Here is an 18700-nt window from a genome sequence, read left to right as displayed (position 1 = left end):
CAATGAAAAGTGAATACTTTTCTGAATACCATTTTTTAAAGACTAAGTCTAGAACTCCCTGTGCAAATCATTGATGCCTCTAGTTAAGGGCTGTCAACTTTTAGTAATGCCTTAAGGTAGTGCTCCCCAACCTTTTTGGCACCAGGGAGAGGCAATTTTTCCATGGACAGGGGCAGGGGAGATAGTTTCAGAATGATTCAAGTTCATTACATTGAGTGTGCACTTCATTTCTATTATTATTACATTGTCACTTGCCACTCACTGATAGGGTTTTGATATGAGTCTGCAAGCAATTGATTTATTATGGTCTCTGTGCAGTCAAACCTCTCTGCTAATGATAATCTGTATTTGCAGCTGCTCCCCAAACAGTAGCTTCATTGCCTCAGCTCCACCTCAGATCATCAAGCATTAGATACTTATAATGAGCACGCAACCTGGGCCCCTCACATGCAGTTTACAGTAGGGTTTGAGTTTCTATGAGAATCTAATGCTGCTGCTTATCTGATGGGAGGCAGAGCTCAGTGACGCAAGCGATGGGGAACAGCTGTTAAACACAGATGAAACTTTGGCTGGAAATACAGATGAAGCTTCACCAGCTAGCCCACTGCTCACCTCCGGCTGTGTGGCCCATTCCTAACAGGCCAGTGACCGTTTCAGTCCTCCGCCCAGGGATGGGGACCATAGCCTTAAGTTATGCATTTCTATGTATTTACTTTATCATGTTACTCTATTCCTTTTCCTTCTGCCCTCATAATTCTTAATTCCTGCAAGAAATAACAAGCAACTCCAAAGTTATATTTCACCTTCTAACCTTATTTCTCCCAGTATCACCTACCAGCCATATTAATATGTAAGAAATTGGATGCAATAGGGAGATGAAAATCTATTTGATTATGAAAGCTGGATGAATGTCAGATAAATTTTTCTTTAGAGCTCTTTCAAAATTTTTAAATGTAGTCAACCATATTTTACAAAAGGCACTACTAAAAATGTATACAGTCAGCTCTCTGTATCTGTGGATTCAACCAACCCTGGACTCAAACTTTTCAGAAAAAAAATGATGGTTGCATCTGTACTGCATATGTATAGACTTTTTTTCATGTCATTATTCCCTAAATAATACAGTATAACAACTATTTACATAGTACTTACATTCTATCAGGTATACATAGAGATGATTTAAAGGGTACAGGAGCATAACTGTAGGTTATATGCAAATACTACACCATTTTATATAAGGGACTTGAGCATCCACAGATTTTGGTATCCATGGGAGATCCTGGAACCAACCCCCCACTGACACCAAGGGACAACTGTATCTTGCCTTACACAGTTATAATTTTCCCAAAATGTTGTGCATCAGCTAAAGTTTTTGTGGTCAATCAACTGTGACCTAAGACAACTCAACCTCCCTGGACTCTGGTTTTCTAATCTACTAACTAAAGAATTTGGAACCTCACAGATCTGAAAACCTATCTAATTTTAGGATTCTGTGACTCTAAACACAGAATATCTGCACTTCGCAAATGATAGATCAACAGTATGATAATACTGTGGGCCTAGGACATAGCACAGTACTTCACATTCCAGCAACCTTACAGTGCTTATTTATAAAATATTTTTGAGGAAAAAAATCAACCTTAAGCTCCTTACTGATTTACTTTCGTTATCACAAAATATCATAAGATGCTTCCGCTTATATTTCTCAGATGGCTTCAGAACAACAGACTCAAAAGTACGAACTAGAGAAAAAAAGAATAAATTTCACGTGAGAACTAAATCACCAATTCACAGAAGGCCCCCGACTGTGGGAACTGCAAAAAGGACGACATTAGGAATGCTTTATTTACAATAAACTCTTTCAGAAAAGTAACCAAACATGAAGCAATGACAAATTGAGCTTAGAAATTACAGACTTACGATCTGGAAACAAGTAGTTCTGTAACGGTGGCAGGGTGGGAAGTGGCTTTTAAGAATGTGTTTAAAAACTTTAGTTACAACGGTTTTCAAGTCTAAAAACATCAACACGATGTTAGGAAACACTTTCTGCAACGAAACATTAAAGCATAGGCTACACTCAAACGCCTGGTTTCTCTTAACCCTCTTCCTAAAAAATTAACCGGGCTACTTAAATTCCTGTTAAATCACTCGGCATCCTCCCTCCCCCACGCCCAAAAGGCCGTTTCACAGGGGTAAGTCCGTCAAAGGTGTGGACCAGAGTGACAGTCCGTGTGTTTCCTGCACTCTGTCCCTTTCTTTCTCCCTTGAAAAGGGAGCTCTGAGTCACAGAATGCACATATACACGTGTCACATCCTTAGCCTGTCTCACCTGCTTTCGGAATGTGCACTCGTGGCAGAAAAATCCGTCAAAGTGTCCTCTGGCGACGGAGGGTCACGGTGCAAGCGCCAGCCTCCAGGAGCTAGATCGCCCTCCGGTCCCCAGGCCACAGCCAATGACTTCATCAGAAAGCGACCGGCTTCCCACACCTCACTTCCCGCTCCAACACACGGTCTCGGGAGTCGGGTGGCGCAGACTGATGACGCAACCTGCCCGCCCTCCCTTCTCCGCAGAGCCACAGCCAAAGCGACTGCGGTCGCCACCCCGCCCCCTTCCGGGCGCCATTGAGAGCGTGGCGGTAGCCCAGGGCCCGCCGTCCGGCCCTGCCGGGACCGATGCCCTCTAGCGGCTCAGTGTCCAGAAGCCGCCAAAGAGGACGACCCATGGCATCGCGGGGCTTCGACGGTAAGGACGCCCCGCTCCTCAAGGTGGGACGTGGGTTGACGAGGAGGTGTGTGGCGCCACCGCGCGGACGGCCGTCGCGCGGCTGAGCGAGGAGAGCCGGGGGCGGGGAGAAGGGAGGAGGCGCCGCGGGCGGTGGGGCTTGGGTTTACGGCAGGGCGAGAGACGACACTACGTCTCCCAGAGCCCTGCGAGGCCCGGGTGGGTGGGGCGGGCAGCCGGAAGTCGGGGCGCGCGGCGGGGTCAGGCCGGCTCGGGACTCGGATTCCCAGGTTGCGCAGCTCCGGCGGCTGCGCGGGTGGCGCGGGCGGCGGCGGCGGCGGCGCGGCTCAGGCGGGACTCGCTTTCCCAGGGTGCCGCCGCGGGAGTCTCCGGCGGGCCGGCGCGCGCGAGCCTCCCGGCGAGGCGGCCGAGGCGGCGGCCCAGGCGTCTGGGGCCCCCTGGTCTTCGCCTGTCTTCGCGGCTTCCACCCCGTCGGCCGCTGCCACCGTGGGCCCCGGCCCGGCCGACATGGCGGCGGTGCTGCAGCAAGTCCTGGAGCGCACCGAGCTCAATAAGCTGCCCAAGTCCGTCCAGAACAAACTTGAAAAGTTCCTTGCTGATCAGCAATCCGAGATCGATGGCCTGAAGGGGCGGCACGAGAAATTTAAGGTGGAGAGCGGTAAGTGAGGCGGTCTTCCCGCCCTTGGTTTGGGGCTTCGCTCCGTGGCTGTCTGCAGAGGCTTCCCCCTTTGCAAGCTCGCGCTCGGTGTGGCGCCACTTCCTGGACTCCTGGCACCCCAGGCCTTCTCCTTTCCGCTCCCCGCAGTTTGATAAGGGGAAGCCTTTTTACAAAAAGTTAGAATCCACGTTTGTTTCGGTTTTGTTTGTAATTGGGGCGGTCTCATATAGGGACGCTTAACTTTGTTTGGGTCTTGTTACACCGGACATGCGAAAGTCTGCGACCCCTTGCTCTCTAAGCCTGGAGTACCTTATCTGCATGCACAGTTGCACCCTAAATGATAGTGATTTCCACCCTGTTTGCTTGTCACCGGCATTCATAGGCCTTTGCCTAATTGACCCCTTTGTGCATTTGTTTATAGTTTGTCAGCCTGTGATCCCGTAATGAACTAGATAGTGACAAAAATGAACATTAGGTACGTAAGACAGCACTGGAAACCCAGTGAATGTGCAGTAAATAGGTTTGATATATCGATTTTTCTCTAAAACTTGGAATTTGATAGCAAATATATTAAGATCTGCTTATAATTAGCTAAAGTAGACCGTCAAATAAGAAAGTTATCAATAATAGTGGCTTGAACATCCTTGGAAAAAGATTAAGACTGTAGTAATTACCATTAGCAAAAGACAAACTTCCTCTTGTGTTTTGGTTTACCATTTGTTTGGGGGAATTGATAACTGTTTTTTTTGCTAAGTTGCCTTGGAAACAAATTGTCACTTCAAAAAAGTGTAATTGTCAAGCAGAATTGATCGTGAAAATTAGTTCTGTGAATTCCACAGCTAAATATAGAACACTGCATTCTACTCATTAATTTACATAATAAATATTGAGTGTCTTCTGTGTGCCTGATGCTGTGCTGAACAAGACAGACTTAATCCCTACCCTTGGGAAGTTTACGCGCTTCTACATAAATTTAGTAATTTTATGCTTTCAGATTTTATTTTGGCTACTTTAAAACAAGCCTTTTAAAGCAAAGCAGTTTTTAATCTAAACAGTTTTTTTCTCCATTTAATACTTATTTTTAGTCTGCTTAATGATAAGCCATCTACTGATGTCTAAGGTAAGTACTAAGATAAATAAGACATGTTGCCTGCCTTGAAAAAATTCATTTGTAAAACTTCTTTTAGACCTATTTTCTTTTGTCATGTTAGTCATTTGGAAGTGTTCAACCTAATTATCTTTACTCACATTCTTCTTATTGAGAGTGCAATTCCAATACTATACCTGAAATTTTAAAATCATAGTTATTAGAAATAAATAGAAGTATTGACAATGTGTATACATATGTGTTTTAGTTTATTTGTATTATTATTATTTTTTTGCTTTTGTAGAACAACAGTACTTTGAGATAGAGAAGAGACTGTCCCACAGTCAGGAGAGACTTGTGAATGAAACCCGAGAATGCCAAAGCTTACGACTTGAGCTAGAGAAGCTCAGTAAGTATTTAATCACCTGTTTATAAGCATTCTTAGAGTATTGAGATTTTCAGACACTCCTTTGTATGCTTTGGTAGTATTTAGTTACTACATATGAAAATACTGATTAAGCATCATTGTTTTTGTTTATGGTAATATTTTGAATTTTTCACTCCATGGTAGACTTGATAAGAACACATGGCTTAATGGTCAGGAGGCATGGGTTCTAATTCTGACTTGCTATTAAAAGAAGTTTTGCCATATGTAAATCATAACATATCTGATTGTTTATAAAATGGTTAGATCTGCATGTCCATCTGCTTACACAGCTTTGCGTATCAAATGATATTTTTGAAAGCCTTTTGAAGAGACTAAAACATTATGCTACTGAAGAAGTAATTTAAAGAGAGTGACTTAATTATTTTTATGGTAAAGAATTAAAGCCTATTGATTTCATTTATATGTTAATTCTCTTTATTCTGTTTTAAATTTTATAAGTATCTATGACTCTCAGGATATTTCCTCTTTAAGGCCTAATTCCTGAGAAAGGTGGATAACTAATTTCCATCTTAGATTTTCTATATCGTTAAATCTTAGATGCTACAAAAGATCTTAGTTAAAGGTCCTGACATTTCTTAGGAGAATGATGCGTCTTGTGCTTTGCTTGTGAATAAAGAAAGCTAACATCAGTAAAGATCTTATAGACTAAGGGCATAATTCATTGATGTTAAATATAGCTCGATTTTAATTTGATTGATGGAGAAGGAACACAGGAAGCTCACAATCAAAGGAATGATTAAAAGTTTCAACTTTCTCTCTTACTGTGTCCATGCCCATCAGCTATTTGGTTTATAACTTTTTTCAGCTACTTTTGACACCGCCATTTTTAAAACACAACGTATATGAATGATGGTATGTATACATGTGTGATGGAGCATAAATAGTTAGATCTGGTTCATTATTTACATAGTTTTCCCTTGGCATAATAAAAAGATCTGTTCAGTGGTGCTGAGGAATTTCAGAAAAATGGCTGTGATACAACTACTTTCATGAAATCTGGGAGAGGGAGAAGATAAGGGTAACCCTAGACAAACATGAAATACCTTCCTGGGGTATACAATTAATGTTTATTATTTTAAATATATTATTGTAGATATGTAAATGTGGAAAGCAGTAAATCACATTAAAACAAAATAGAAGATCTAGACTAATTTAGCAGGTATTATTTTCTTTTAATGATCCTCTTAAATAGAAGATTGGAATTGGTTATAATGTATTTGCTCATTAAATTGCCAGCACATAAGATACATGCATTTTAGTGGAATAAAGTCTCAAAACATATGTTCTTTCTATTTATCTGCATGTGTTCAGAAGAGAAACTACGTATAAAGCAAGATAGCCCATTTTGAGTGGAGATTGAGGGATTGATAATTGAATATCAAGCATACCTATTTCCTCCATGTTAAAGGCTCTGTTTAGAGTGATAAACAAGTGGAATTGCAAATATCTGTTACTGTGATTTGTTACATGTACATTTTATATAGTTTAAATGTTATTTTCTCTCTTAATCCTGTGTTTTTAATTGACTTTTCTTATTTCTAAATACAATCCACTCTTTTTTATGATACATGTTGATTTAGAAGGTATCGTTGAAAAATAAGGAAATTGTACATACTTTTTCCTATAAATGTTGGCTTGAATTCTTATACTTGATTTTGGAGACAGGACAGCATATTTGAAATTTTGGTCTGGAATACAGTAAATTTGGAATGTCTTCATAACTTTGGAATGTGATGTACAATTCAGTCTTTCCGGGCTTCAGTTTCCGTTGTTCTTAAAATGTATAAGGGTGACAGTTGAATAAAAACAATCATTGCAAGTTTTAAGCTAACATGTATGTGTTCAAAAAATTCATTTTATCCAGGCAGTCAGCTGAAGGCACTAACTGAGAAAAACAAAGAACTTGAAATTGCTCAAGATCGCAATATTGCCATTCAGGTAAAAGTTACTCCCGTAAATAAAGCTAATTGTAAACATGATGCTTGAGGATATTTTCTATTCTGATTGTGTTTATCAGTTATTTGTCAATGGGAGGATGAAGCAGATACCCTATTAGGAGAAGCTACCAACAAAAACATGTATACATAAATTCCTTAATTAGATTGTTTTATGTTTTATTGATTGGATATTCCTTTTACTCAGTAGAAACTATCTAGTGAATGCTTACTATAGTTAAGACATTATTCCAAGTATTGTGATGCACTTGGGGATTTGAGCAAATCCATATTGGTAATCATTTCCTTGGGACAATGATAACAATAAAAAATTGAACGTGATCATAAGGACTGCTGACCATTTTGTAAATCAAGTCATACCCAGTGATTCTTTAACCAGGTAGAACTTTAGATGCTTGCCAGTGCTTTTGTAAAATTTTAATTTGATTTGGGGGTTAAAAGATAATTTCTTCAGATCTCTAAAAGAAAGAAAAAATATTCTACTCCCAGAATCTGAATAGGAGCAAAAAAGCCCCATAATATACCTGGAAATAACTACAAAAATGTAAAGTACCTATATCAAGAAAACTCAAATTCTTTACTGAAAACTGTATGAATACACCTTTATAGATGGAGATACAGCATCTCTCAGGATGGGAAGGTTTTCTATAATTAATATATGTTGGTTATCTCCAAGTGAGATAGATTGAAACTTGTTAATGTAGGTCTAAAGGTGATTGAGGGGAAAAAAAATGTTATGGCTTGGATAATTCTGAATAAGAAGTATGAACATAAAAGTACCTGCATAGTTACATATTAAAATGTTTTTATAAATCTATGGTTATTAAAATATTGCAATGCTGATACAAGAATCAACATAGAGAATAGAAAACAGTCTAGAAGTAAAAACCAATACAGAGGATATTAACCTTTTGAGGAGAGGAGCTGTCACAAAATCTTTATAAATCTGGTAAAAGCTGTGAATGTACAGCCTAGGAAAACAACATTCACATAAAATTTTGAAGAAAAAAAAACTGTGAAGCAACTTAAAAGTAATAGAATTTATTAGCCATATGAAAAAAGAAGCTGAAAGCTTTTCCACTAAGATCCAGTATAAGGCAGGAAAGCCCACTGTCAACACTTCTATTCAGTATGGTACTGGAAGTACTAGCAAGAGCAGTCAGAAAAGAAAAAAAATAAAAGGCATCCAAATTGGAAAGGAAGAAATAAAATTATTTTATTTCTCTAGCTACAGATGACAAGATCCTATATGTAGAAAACCCAAAGATTCCACAAAAAGGACTGTTAGAGTAAATGAATTCAGTACATTTGCAGGATACAAATTCATTCAAAAATCAGAAGCATTTCTATACAGAAATAATGACCTCTCTGAAAAAGAAATCAAGAAAATAATCTTGTTTACAACAGCAGTAAAAAAATGAAATACTTAGGAATAAATTTAACCAAGGAAATGAAAGATTGGTACACTGAAAACTGTAAAACATTGATGAAACAAATTGAAGATGCAAATAAATGGAAAGGTATCCCATGTTGATGGATCAGAGGAATTAATACTGTTAAAATGTTCATACCATCTAAAACAATCCTATTAAAATTTCATTAGGATTCTTCACAGAAATAGAAAAAAAAAACAATTCTAAAATTCCTATGGAATCAACAAAAACCCTGAATAACCAAAGCAACACTGACAAAGAAAAAGTTAGAGGTATCATACTTCCTGATTTAAAATTATAAAACAACAGTAATCAAGACAGTATGGTACTGACATAAAAATAAAAATACAGTCCAATGGACTAGAGCCCAGAAATAACTCCAAACGTATACAGTAAACTAATTTTAACAAGGGCACCAAGAGGACAGGGAAAGGATCGTCTCTTCAATAAATCATGTTAGGAGACTATATTTCCACACACAAAGGAATGAAATTGAACCTTTATATTATTTACTTCGTACACAAAAATCAACCCAAAATGAAAAAAAGAGTTAAGTGTAAGATATGAAACCATAAGGGGAAGAAGTCCTGGACGTTGGCCTTGATAATGATTATTTTAGATATCACACCAACAACTCAAGCTGTAAAAGTAAATAAATGGGACTACATCAAACTAAAAACCTTCTACACAGCAAATGAGACAATCAACAAAATGAAAAGTCAACCTAAGAATGGGAGAAGATTTGCAAATCACATATTTAAGAGGAGATTAATATTCAAAATATATAAAGAAACATGTAGAACTCAATAGCAGAAAAACAGCCCTATTAGAAAATGGGCAAAGGACCTGAACAGGCATATCTCCAAACAAGATATAAATATAGCTAAGAGGTATATGAAAAGGAGCTCAGCATCACTAATCATCAGGGAAGTGCAAATTAAAGCCACAATGAGGTAACACCTCACACCCTATTAGGATGGCTATTAATCGATAAATGTTGATAAGGGTGTGGAGAAGAGAAAACCCTTGTACACTGTTGGTGGGAATGTAAATTGGTGCAGCCATTATGGAAAACAGTATGGAGGGTCCTAAAAAAAATTAAAACTACCATGTGACCAAGCCATCCCTCTTCTAGATATATACCCAAAGGAAATGAAATCAACACCTCATCAAGATGCTTGCACTCCCATGTTCCTTGCATCATTCTTCACAATAGCCAAGATAAGAAAACAGCCTAAGTATCTGTTGATAGATGAATGGACAAAGAAAATGAGGGGGAGTGTGTGTGTATATATATATATGCATATATATAAAATATGTATATATATGCATATATATATAATATGTATATATATGTGTGTGTATGTATATACATAAAACAATTGGATATTATTCAGCCTTAAAAAAGGAGATCCTGCTAGGTGCTATAACATAGCAAGACCTGGAGAACATTATACTAAGTGAAACAAGCCAGACACAGAGAAATATTGCATGATCTCACTTATATCTGGAATGTACAAAAAGGTCAAATATACAAAGAGAATAGAACAGTGGTTGACAGGGAGGAATTGAGGGATGTGAGTCAAAGGATACAAAGTAACAAGTACATAGGATGAACAAATCCGGAGATGTACAACATGAGGACTGTAGTTAAAAAAATTGTATTAGGGATTTTTGTTAAGTAAATTTTAGCTGCTCTTGTTCTAAAAAAAATAACTGTGAGGTGATACATATGTTAATTTGCTTTACTATAGTTACCATCTTTCTATATGTATCCTGTAACATGATGTCATAAACCTTCAATATATACAGTAAAATATATTTAAAAAAATTTCTAAGCATAAAAACAGTATAAGAACTTATAATGGGAAAGAGTGATAGACTCAATCTAGTAGATATATGAAAATCTCTACATTAAAATGCCAATAAACAATTAAGAAGTATTTTTTCAGTAAAAATATGATAGTGTTTATGTCCCTAATACATGACTACTTTCAAATTTTAAGGAAATCATTCCAGGGAGATAAGGGCAAAGGAAGTTTTTTTAAAAAAATCAAAGAGGAAGCTATATAAATGGCCAATGGCAGTATGAAATGTTTCTCTACTTGTAATCAGAAAAATGCAGATAAAACAACAATAAGGTAATTATTTTTCACACACCCCCATGTTAGCATTGATCTCTCTCTCTTTCTCACTGTATTTGAATAACCATTTCTGTCATGGGTGGCTTGCAGTTAGTACTTACAATTCAAAGAAAAGCACATAAACTGTCTTACTGCAAAGCAGTTTGACAAAATAAATATTATTTCAAGTAATTTCATTTCTAGGGATCTTTCTTAAGAAGTAATTTGAACTAAGGTGTACAAATGCCATGATATTCCTCAGACTATATTTTGAAGGCAAAAAATTAGAAGTACATTAAATGTCCTATAAAGGCTTGTTTAAGCAATTAGGACACTTCCATGTGGTACAAAGGGACTTGGGAAAAATTGTTATGAGCCTAGCAAAAATGTTTTAAAAATCCAAAGTATGAATAGAAACGTTGAGTAGTTTTAAACTTTTGGATGTATAAATTATAAGAGAAAGAAATCACATTTAAACTGCACCTGACGTTAACTATTAACTACAGTGACAATTCTGTGTTCAATTTCCTATATTGTTCAACTTGATTTTCTTAATTTAAATTTATTCTTTATGTGACAGAGCCAATTTACAAGAACAAAGGAAGAATTAGAAGCTGAGAAAAGAGACTTAATTAGAACCAATGAGAGACTGTCTCAAGAACTTGAATATTTAACAGGTATGAACAAGTGCTTTAGCTTTTAACTCCTTTCTTTCATTTTTTCTTTGAATAGTGCTAGGAATTAATCCCCAATCTGTTTTTGCTGCTGCTGTTTCTTTGGTGTGGCTCAGTATAGAGTTCAGTGTGATATCCTATTCTTTCCCTTATTTATCTTTAAAGCATTATCAAGTGTTTAAAGAAGTGTCTAGAAAGTGCCCAGATGAAAAACATGTCAAAGAAGTAATAATTTGGACCAAGTTTTGCATGCAAAGGTTTTTACTCCAGTGGTATTCATAATAACAAATTGTTAGCAGTTGAAATGTTCACTGTAAAGGCTGAATTACTGTTCTTCATGTTATACAGACATACTTGTTATCTGTAACCATGCAATATAAGAAGCTGGAAGAAGAACCTGTATTTAAAACAGGCTGAAGGGAGTTTAGGAGGCAGTAATATAAAATATATAAAGATAGAATATAGTACATAGCACAGCTGATGTATTCAGGTGAACTTGACTCTGAAGTAGTTAACGGTATGAAGTTCCCTTTGGTACTTTTTTTAATGGTTTTTGAAAATTTTTATTTCTATAAAACAAAGGAGAGAATTTTCAGATATTTATGTTGCTGTACAATAATATTCAATTAGGTAAGTATACTTTTCCAGTCTCAGAAAAGAGTTACTTCAAAGTATTTGTTAGCCAGGCATGGTGGCGCATGCCTATAGTCCCAGTTACTCGGGAGGCTGAGGCTGGAGGATCACTTGAGCCCAGGAGTTGGAGGTTGCTGTGAGCTAGGCTGACGCCATGGCACTCTAGCCCGGGCAACAGAGCGAGACTCTGTCTCAAAAAAAAAAACAACAAAAAAAAAACCAACAAAAAAAAGTGTTTGTTGATTATGTTGATTAGCTAGCAATAATTAAAATGAAAAGAATTATTTTCATAAAAACCTGGATGTTTATGAGATATAAAAAACAAAAGAGCTAGGCACACTAGCTCATGCCTGTAATCTCAGCACTTTGGGAGGCCAAGGCAGGAGGATCACTTGAGCCTAGAAGTTTGAGACCAGCCTGTACAACAGTTTAGCGAGACCCCATCTCTGTAAAAAGAAAATAAAAGTAATTAGCTGGGCGTGGTGTCATGCTCCTATAGTCCCAGCTACTAATGTAGGAGGCTGAGGCAGGAGGATCACCTGAGCCTGGGAGTTGGCAACAGAGAGACCCTGTCTTCAAAAAAAGAAATTAAAAAAAAATATATATAGAACATGTATATTCTAACTCAATATTCTAACTAAACTTTGAAGAGAAGGTTTTTATTATCATTGCTTTTTAACTTAACAAATGGTTGTTTATAAAATTTTAATAGATCTTTGGGTGTATATTAAGAACATTAAGATTAATGTTGGATATCTAGCTTAAGATACTGTGTTTAAAATAAAGAAACCCGGGTAATTCATGTGTTTGATTGGAGGCACAGATTTCAATTCTTTATAATTTATTTGTTAAAATTATATGTGTAATTAAGTATGGCAAAAGCAAGTTAAAACAGGAACGGAGAACTACAGTTGGCCTTTGAACAATGCAGGGGTTAGGGGCACTGACCCCATCCTCACCATGCAGTCAAAAATCCATGTATAACTTGGCTCCCCCCAAAAATGACTGCTAATAGCTGGCTGTTGACCAGAACCTTTACTGATAACATAAACAGTTGCTTAACACATATTTTGCATGTGATATCTATTATGTACTGTATTGTTACAAAAAAGTAAGCTAGAAAAGAGAAAATGTTATTAAGAAAATCATAAGGAAGAGAATGTATTTACTGTTCATTAAGTGGAGATGGGTCATCATAAAGGTCTTCCTCTTCGTCAGTTTCACAGTGAGTAGTCTGAGGAGGAGGAGGACGGGTTGGTCTTGCTGTCTCGGGGTGGCAGAGGCAGATGTGGAGGAGGTGTAAGGAGAGGCAAGAGAGGCAGCCATACTTGGTATAACCTTATAGAATTATATGGTAATTTCTGATTTTTTTGCTTTTTCATTCTCTAAAAAATGTTGACATGCAGTACCAATCCTTCCACCATTTGCTTTAGGTTCAGTGCCCATGTTGTAGAAAGGTCCATGTCATAAAAGAAGTGAAAAGCAGTCTTGAGTTACCAGACTTCAAACTATATTACCCTGCTATAGTAACCAAAACAGCATGTTACTGGTGTAAGAAAAGAGACATAGACCAGTGGAACGAAACAGAGAACCCAGATATAAAACCACCTACCTATAACCAATTGACCTTTGACAAAGCAGACAACAACATACACTGGGGAAAAGAAGCCCTATTCAATAATGGTGCTGGGAAAATTGGATAGCCACATGCAGAAGAACGAAACAGGTCCCCTACCTCTCACCACTTATAAAAATTAATTCAAGATGGATAAAAGAGTTAGATCTAAGGAATGAAACCATAAGAATTACAGAGGAAAATGTAGATAAAACTCCTCTAGATATTGGCCTAGGCAAAGAATTTATGAAAAAGACCCCAGTGGAAATCATGCAACAACAAAAAATTAATAAATGGGATTTGATTAAACTAAAAGGCTTCTGCACAGCTAAGGAAACAATCAAAAGAGCAAACAGACAACCTACAGAATGGGAGAAGAAGCTACAAATCCAATAAAGAGCTAGTAACCAGAATCTACAAAGAACTCAAGCAAATCAGCAATAAAAAAACAAACAGCCCTGTAAACAGTAGGCTAATGACATGAACAGAAGCTTTTCAAAAGAAGAAAGGCAAATGGCCAATAAACATGAAAAAAATGTTCAACATCACTAATCATCAGGGAAATGCAAATTAAAACCACATTGAGATATCACCTTACTCCAGTTAGAATAGTATTTATCAAAAAGTCCAAAAACAATAGATGCTGGTGTGGATGTAGAGAGAAAGGAACACTTACACACTATTGGTGGGACTGCAAATTAATAAAACGTCTATGGAAAATAGTATGGAGATTCCTCAAAGAACTAAAAGTAGACCTACCATTCTGTCCAGCAATCCTACTATTGTGTATTTACCCAAAGAAAAAAAAGACTTTTCATCAAAAAGTCACCTGCACTCAAATGTTTATTGCAGCACAGTTCACAATTGCAAAGATGTGGAATCAACCCAAGGGCCCCTCAATTCATGAGTGGATTAATAAAATGTGGTATATGTATACTATGGAGTACTACTTGGCCATAAAAAGGTGAATTAATACCTTTTGCAACAATCTTCAGGGAACTGGAGACCATTCTCATAAATGAAGTGTCTGAAGAATGGAAAAACAAACACCACATGCACTCACTATTAAATTGGAACTAACCTATGAGCACACGTGTGCATAGAGGGAAGTAAAACTCAGTGGAAATCAACTGGGGGGAGGGGAGAAATAGGGAGGGGCAAAAACCTACTTAATAGGTACTGTGAACACTATTTGGGTGACAGGCATACCTTTAGCCACAACCCAAGCATTACAAAAGTGATCCACGTAAAACATTTGTACCTCCTTAATATTTTGAAATTAAAAAAAAAAAAGAAAACAAAAAGCAATCTTGAGTAATCAGAACCCTTCTGCCAGATTGTGTAATGTCAGTTTGTTTTCTGACAGTGCTGCTTCGTCATTATCTGGCACTGGTTTGGAAGTACTCTCCCCAGTCAGTCGTCTTCTGTTAATTTCTCTGCTGTGGTGTCTGTTAGCTCTTCAGTTTCTCCACAATCCATATCTTAAAACCCTTCACCACCCACTTTTTTTGCCATATCCACAATTTCCATGATATCCTTGATTGGCTCTGTCATAAATCCTGTGAAGCCATGTGTTAATACATTTGGACACACTGTTCTCCAGCAGGAATTTATTCTTTCATCCTTGATGATTCTTATTGTTTTTTGTATTAACAACAGTGTCATCTTGAATGGTGTAATCCTTGCAGATGTTCATGATGTTCTCTCCATGGGCTTCTCTTCCATAGTGTTCCAATCCTTTCCCAAAGTACCATGTGTGATGAGCCTTATGGTTCCTTAAGGTACCCTATGATAAGGGTGAGTTAGAGACGTTGTGTTTGGGGCAAGCAGACCACTTTGATACCTTCAGTGTTGAACTCAGGCGGTTCTGGGTGGCCAGAGAAGGACATTGTCCAATACCAAAAGAATGTTAAAAGGCAATCCCTACTGACGAGGTGCTTCCTGACTTCAGGGACAAAGCATCAATGGAACCAGTCTAGAAGAAGGGTTCTTGTTTTCTAGGCCTTCTTGTTGTACAGCCAGAAAACAGGCATCTGGTGTTTATCTTTTCCTTTCAAAGTTCAAGTGTTACTGGCTTTATAGGTAAAGGTAGTCCTGATCATAAACCCAATGGCATTTGCATGAAACAGTGAAGTTGGCCTGTTCCTTGCTGTCTTAGATCCTGGTGCATGCTTCTCTTCCTTGCTAATAAATGTGCTTTGTGGCTTCCCCCTCCACCCCCAGAGTAGGTCACTTTCATCTGCATGAAAAACCTATTCAGGCAGGTATCGTTTCTCAGTGATTTTCTTAATGGTGTCTGGGAACTCCTCTGCTGTGTCTTAGTTGGTAGAAGCCTCTTCTGTTATCTTGACATTTTTTAAGCTAAACCTCTTTCTAAAATTACCTCACCACCCCTTGCTGACATTAAATTCTCCACCTTTAGATTCTTCACCTTACTTTTCCTTTAAGTTGTCATATAATGACTTTGCTTTCTCTCAGATCATATAGTTACGCCTTTCTTACAGCAATTATGCATCCACATAAAAGATGCATTTTCAATACTAGGTAAGGTATTTCACAAAAAGTGCAAGATTTTTGTGCCTGCTGATGTAGCTGTAGCGATGGCTTCACAGATATCTTTTTCTTTTTTTCCAATGGTGCTTTCACCATTTCATTTGTCTTGAAAGGGCAGGCAGTCACAGCTGCAGACCTTAATTAATCTAAGGTACATATCAAGCAATTTAGCTTTTTCTTGTGATGTTATGACTTTTCTCTGCTTCTTGGGAGCATTTCCTGCATCATTAGTGGCACTTCGTATGGGTTCAGTGGTGTTACTCAAGGTTTACAGTATTGCACTTAACACGATGAAAAATACATGAGAACCGCGAGAGATTACTTTTTACTGCCATTTGCAATTTGCTGGAGATGATTAGCATCACAGGGCATTTTAATCAGATAATTTCAACACTTGAGTTCACTGCAACAAGAGATCCCTACAAAATTATTAAAGTAGTATAGTGCATACTACAGTTAATTTTATGCAGTTATGATTTAAGACTGCACTTTTACATTTGTTTACATTTCTCTTAACTATCAATGGTGCTGTGTTTTGTCTGTAAGTGTGTGCATAAGTTTTGATAAATCTTAACGTTTTATAATAGATTTGTATTATATTTTTTGGTAGTAAATGATAAAAATAAACTAGTGCCTACATATATTTTATGCACGCATGACTTCCCTTTTTCTTAATTTTTTCTATATTTCTAGGCTACATGGTTCGTTTGCAAGTTTTTTCAAATAGTCACAAATCTCAAAAAATTTTCCAATATATTTATTGAAAAAAATGCAAGTATATGTGGACCCACATAGTTCAAACCCATGTTGTTCAAGGGTCAACTGTATTATATTAAAGGTTTATGTTCTCAGAGATAATATTTTTGATGTCTGGTTCCTGTGAGTGTTAGTGATTATTTTCAAATTCTATTTTGACCTCTCTAGAGGATGTTAAACGTCTAAATGAAAAACTTAAAGAAAGCAATGCAACAAAGGGTGAACTTCAGTTAAAACTGGATGAACTTCAAGCTTCTGATGTTTCTGTTAAGGCAAGTAACAAGTAATTCCTAATTTATAAAGTACAATTTTTGTTTAAAACTCACCTAAGTTAAATTTTAAATATAGGCAAGTTGTCCATAAAATAATTAAAAGCTGGGTTTTTGTTTTGTTTTTAATGTCAGGGAATTCAGCATTGGGGCTGTTTTTATTGAACTATTTTGCTTATTTGGAATTTAAGTTTTGTTGTAGTTCTTCTTTGATTTTTTTCATTAGCTAAGAAACCGTGCAAATATTAATATTTATTTGTGTTTTGAAATAAAATTCTGCATATGTCCCTTAGCTACAAAAAAGTCTTTTGAACAACCGTCTTTAACTGTCAGTGTTATTTTCTTGGATTTCTTTAGTATCGAGAAAAACGCTTAGAGCAAGAAAAGGAATTGCTACATAGTCAGAATACATGGCTGAATACAGAGTTGAAAACCAAAACTGATGAACTTCTAGCTCTTGGAAGAGAAAAAGGAAATGAGATTCTAGAGCTTAAATGTAATCTTGAAAACAAAAAGGAGGAGGTAAATTAGTCAAATTATATCTTTCTTTATGCTGAGTATAACTTATATTTGTGTGTCAGTTTATTAAATATGTATTCAGTGTTGTACCTAATTAGTTGTATTGTAAGATTAAGAGTCAAATGTGGAAGACATAACTTATTAACATTTTGCCTAGGGAATCAACCAATTACATTTAAATAAACAATTTACGATATTCTTTGTTGAATCTTTATACTCTCTACTGTCTTATGATGTATCTTTCCTAAGATTTTGTGAGCTAAATTCAAGCATGTCATTCTATGAACTATTATTATTCATTTTCTTAAATATGCATATTTTTAAATTGGTTTTGCCAGTGGGGGGATTATTTTGCTTTTCCTTGGCAGCATAAACCTCATATCAAAGTAATTTCAGTTCGTATGGCATCCTACCCCCCATCCCCACTATGCGTTTTGTTTCTAGGTGACTAGACTGGAAGAACAGATGAATGGCTTAAAAACATCAAATGAACATCTTCAAAAGCATGTGGAGGATCTGTTGACTAAATTAAAAGAGGTATAGATGACCAATTGAAAATGTTTCTTTTATAAAAATAGTAAGGCATTTAAGAAGCTGTTATTTTACAAAATGATGTTATCTTGTAATCTCTTTGGCACCAGAAAACAGGAATTCTCTATTGTATAGCCTGGCTAAAACAGTAATAGCAATTAAATGCTATATCTAATATACTGTCTAAAAAATGAGCATGGGTTAATTTTAATATCATTTTTTCTACTTTAAGTTAAAAATATCAGTAATATTTTATCCCTAAAGTAATTCATTTTTGTCATGAAAACTGCTTTTAATTTTAGTGTTTTAGTCTTTATCACTTACTTTATAAAAATGGATTTTTTTAATCTCAGCATTTAAAAAGCATTCTAAATTTAGTTCAAACTAGACTGCTATAGTTGGGTTATTTTTTTCAGGCCAAGGAACAACAGGCCAGTATGGAAGAGAAATTCCACAATGAATTAAATGCTCACATAAAACTCTCTAACCTCTATAAGGTAAATAACCCACCATACGTGTTGGTACTTTAATTTGCTCTATTGACTATTAGTTAACTTTTTAAGATTAACTTTTAGAGTGCTGCTGATGACTCAGAGGCAAAGAGCAATGAACTAACCCGGGCAGTAGATGAACTACATAAACTTTTGAAAGAAGCTGGAGAAGGTAAGTGTTTTTAATTATGGGAAAATTATTTTTGTTTTTA

At 36.6% G+C, this 18700-nt stretch overlaps 2 protein-coding genes across 5 annotated transcripts in view; one reads left to right on the top strand and one right to left on the bottom strand.

Moving 5' to 3' along the window:
- ODR4 (odr-4 GPCR localization factor homolog) overlaps positions 1-2790 on the bottom strand; it is a 34761-nt gene extending 31971 nt beyond the window's left edge. Inside the window, exon 1 of one of the 3 annotated variants that reach the window (XM_045536181.1) lies at positions 2330-2790. The gene's annotated coding sequence lies outside the window, so the exon portion shown is untranslated. The remainder of the gene's footprint in view (positions 1-2329) is intronic. The other 2 variants (XM_045536182.1, XM_045536180.1) reach the window with 2 other exon arrangements.
- TPR (translocated promoter region, nuclear basket protein) overlaps positions 2550-18700 on the top strand; it is a 60804-nt gene continuing 44653 nt past the window's right edge. The window contains exons 1-10 of one of the 2 annotated variants that reach the window (XM_045536176.1): positions 2550-2743; positions 3093-3401; positions 4793-4897; positions 6801-6874; positions 11028-11124; positions 16847-16950; positions 17305-17469; positions 17911-18003; positions 18414-18494; positions 18573-18660. In XM_045536176.1, the coding sequence (XP_045392132.1) occupies positions 2674-2743; positions 3093-3401; positions 4793-4897; positions 6801-6874; positions 11028-11124; positions 16847-16950; positions 17305-17469; positions 17911-18003; positions 18414-18494; positions 18573-18660 (1186 nt within the window). In that variant the 5' untranslated portion in view covers positions 2550-2673. The remainder of the gene's footprint in view (positions 2744-3092; positions 3402-4792; positions 4898-6800; positions 6875-11027; positions 11125-16846; positions 16951-17304; positions 17470-17910; positions 18004-18413; positions 18495-18572; positions 18661-18700) is intronic. The other variant, XM_045536177.1, reaches the window with a different exon arrangement.

The sequence above is a fragment of the Lemur catta genome, chromosome 23, assembly GCF_020740605.2.
Source record: "Lemur catta isolate mLemCat1 chromosome 23, mLemCat1.pri, whole genome shotgun sequence".
Classification (NCBI taxonomy): Eukaryota; Metazoa; Chordata; class Mammalia; order Primates; family Lemuridae; genus Lemur; species Lemur catta.
The sequence above is the reverse complement of the archived record's forward strand: the minus strand, read 5'-3'. Positions and strand labels throughout refer to the sequence as shown.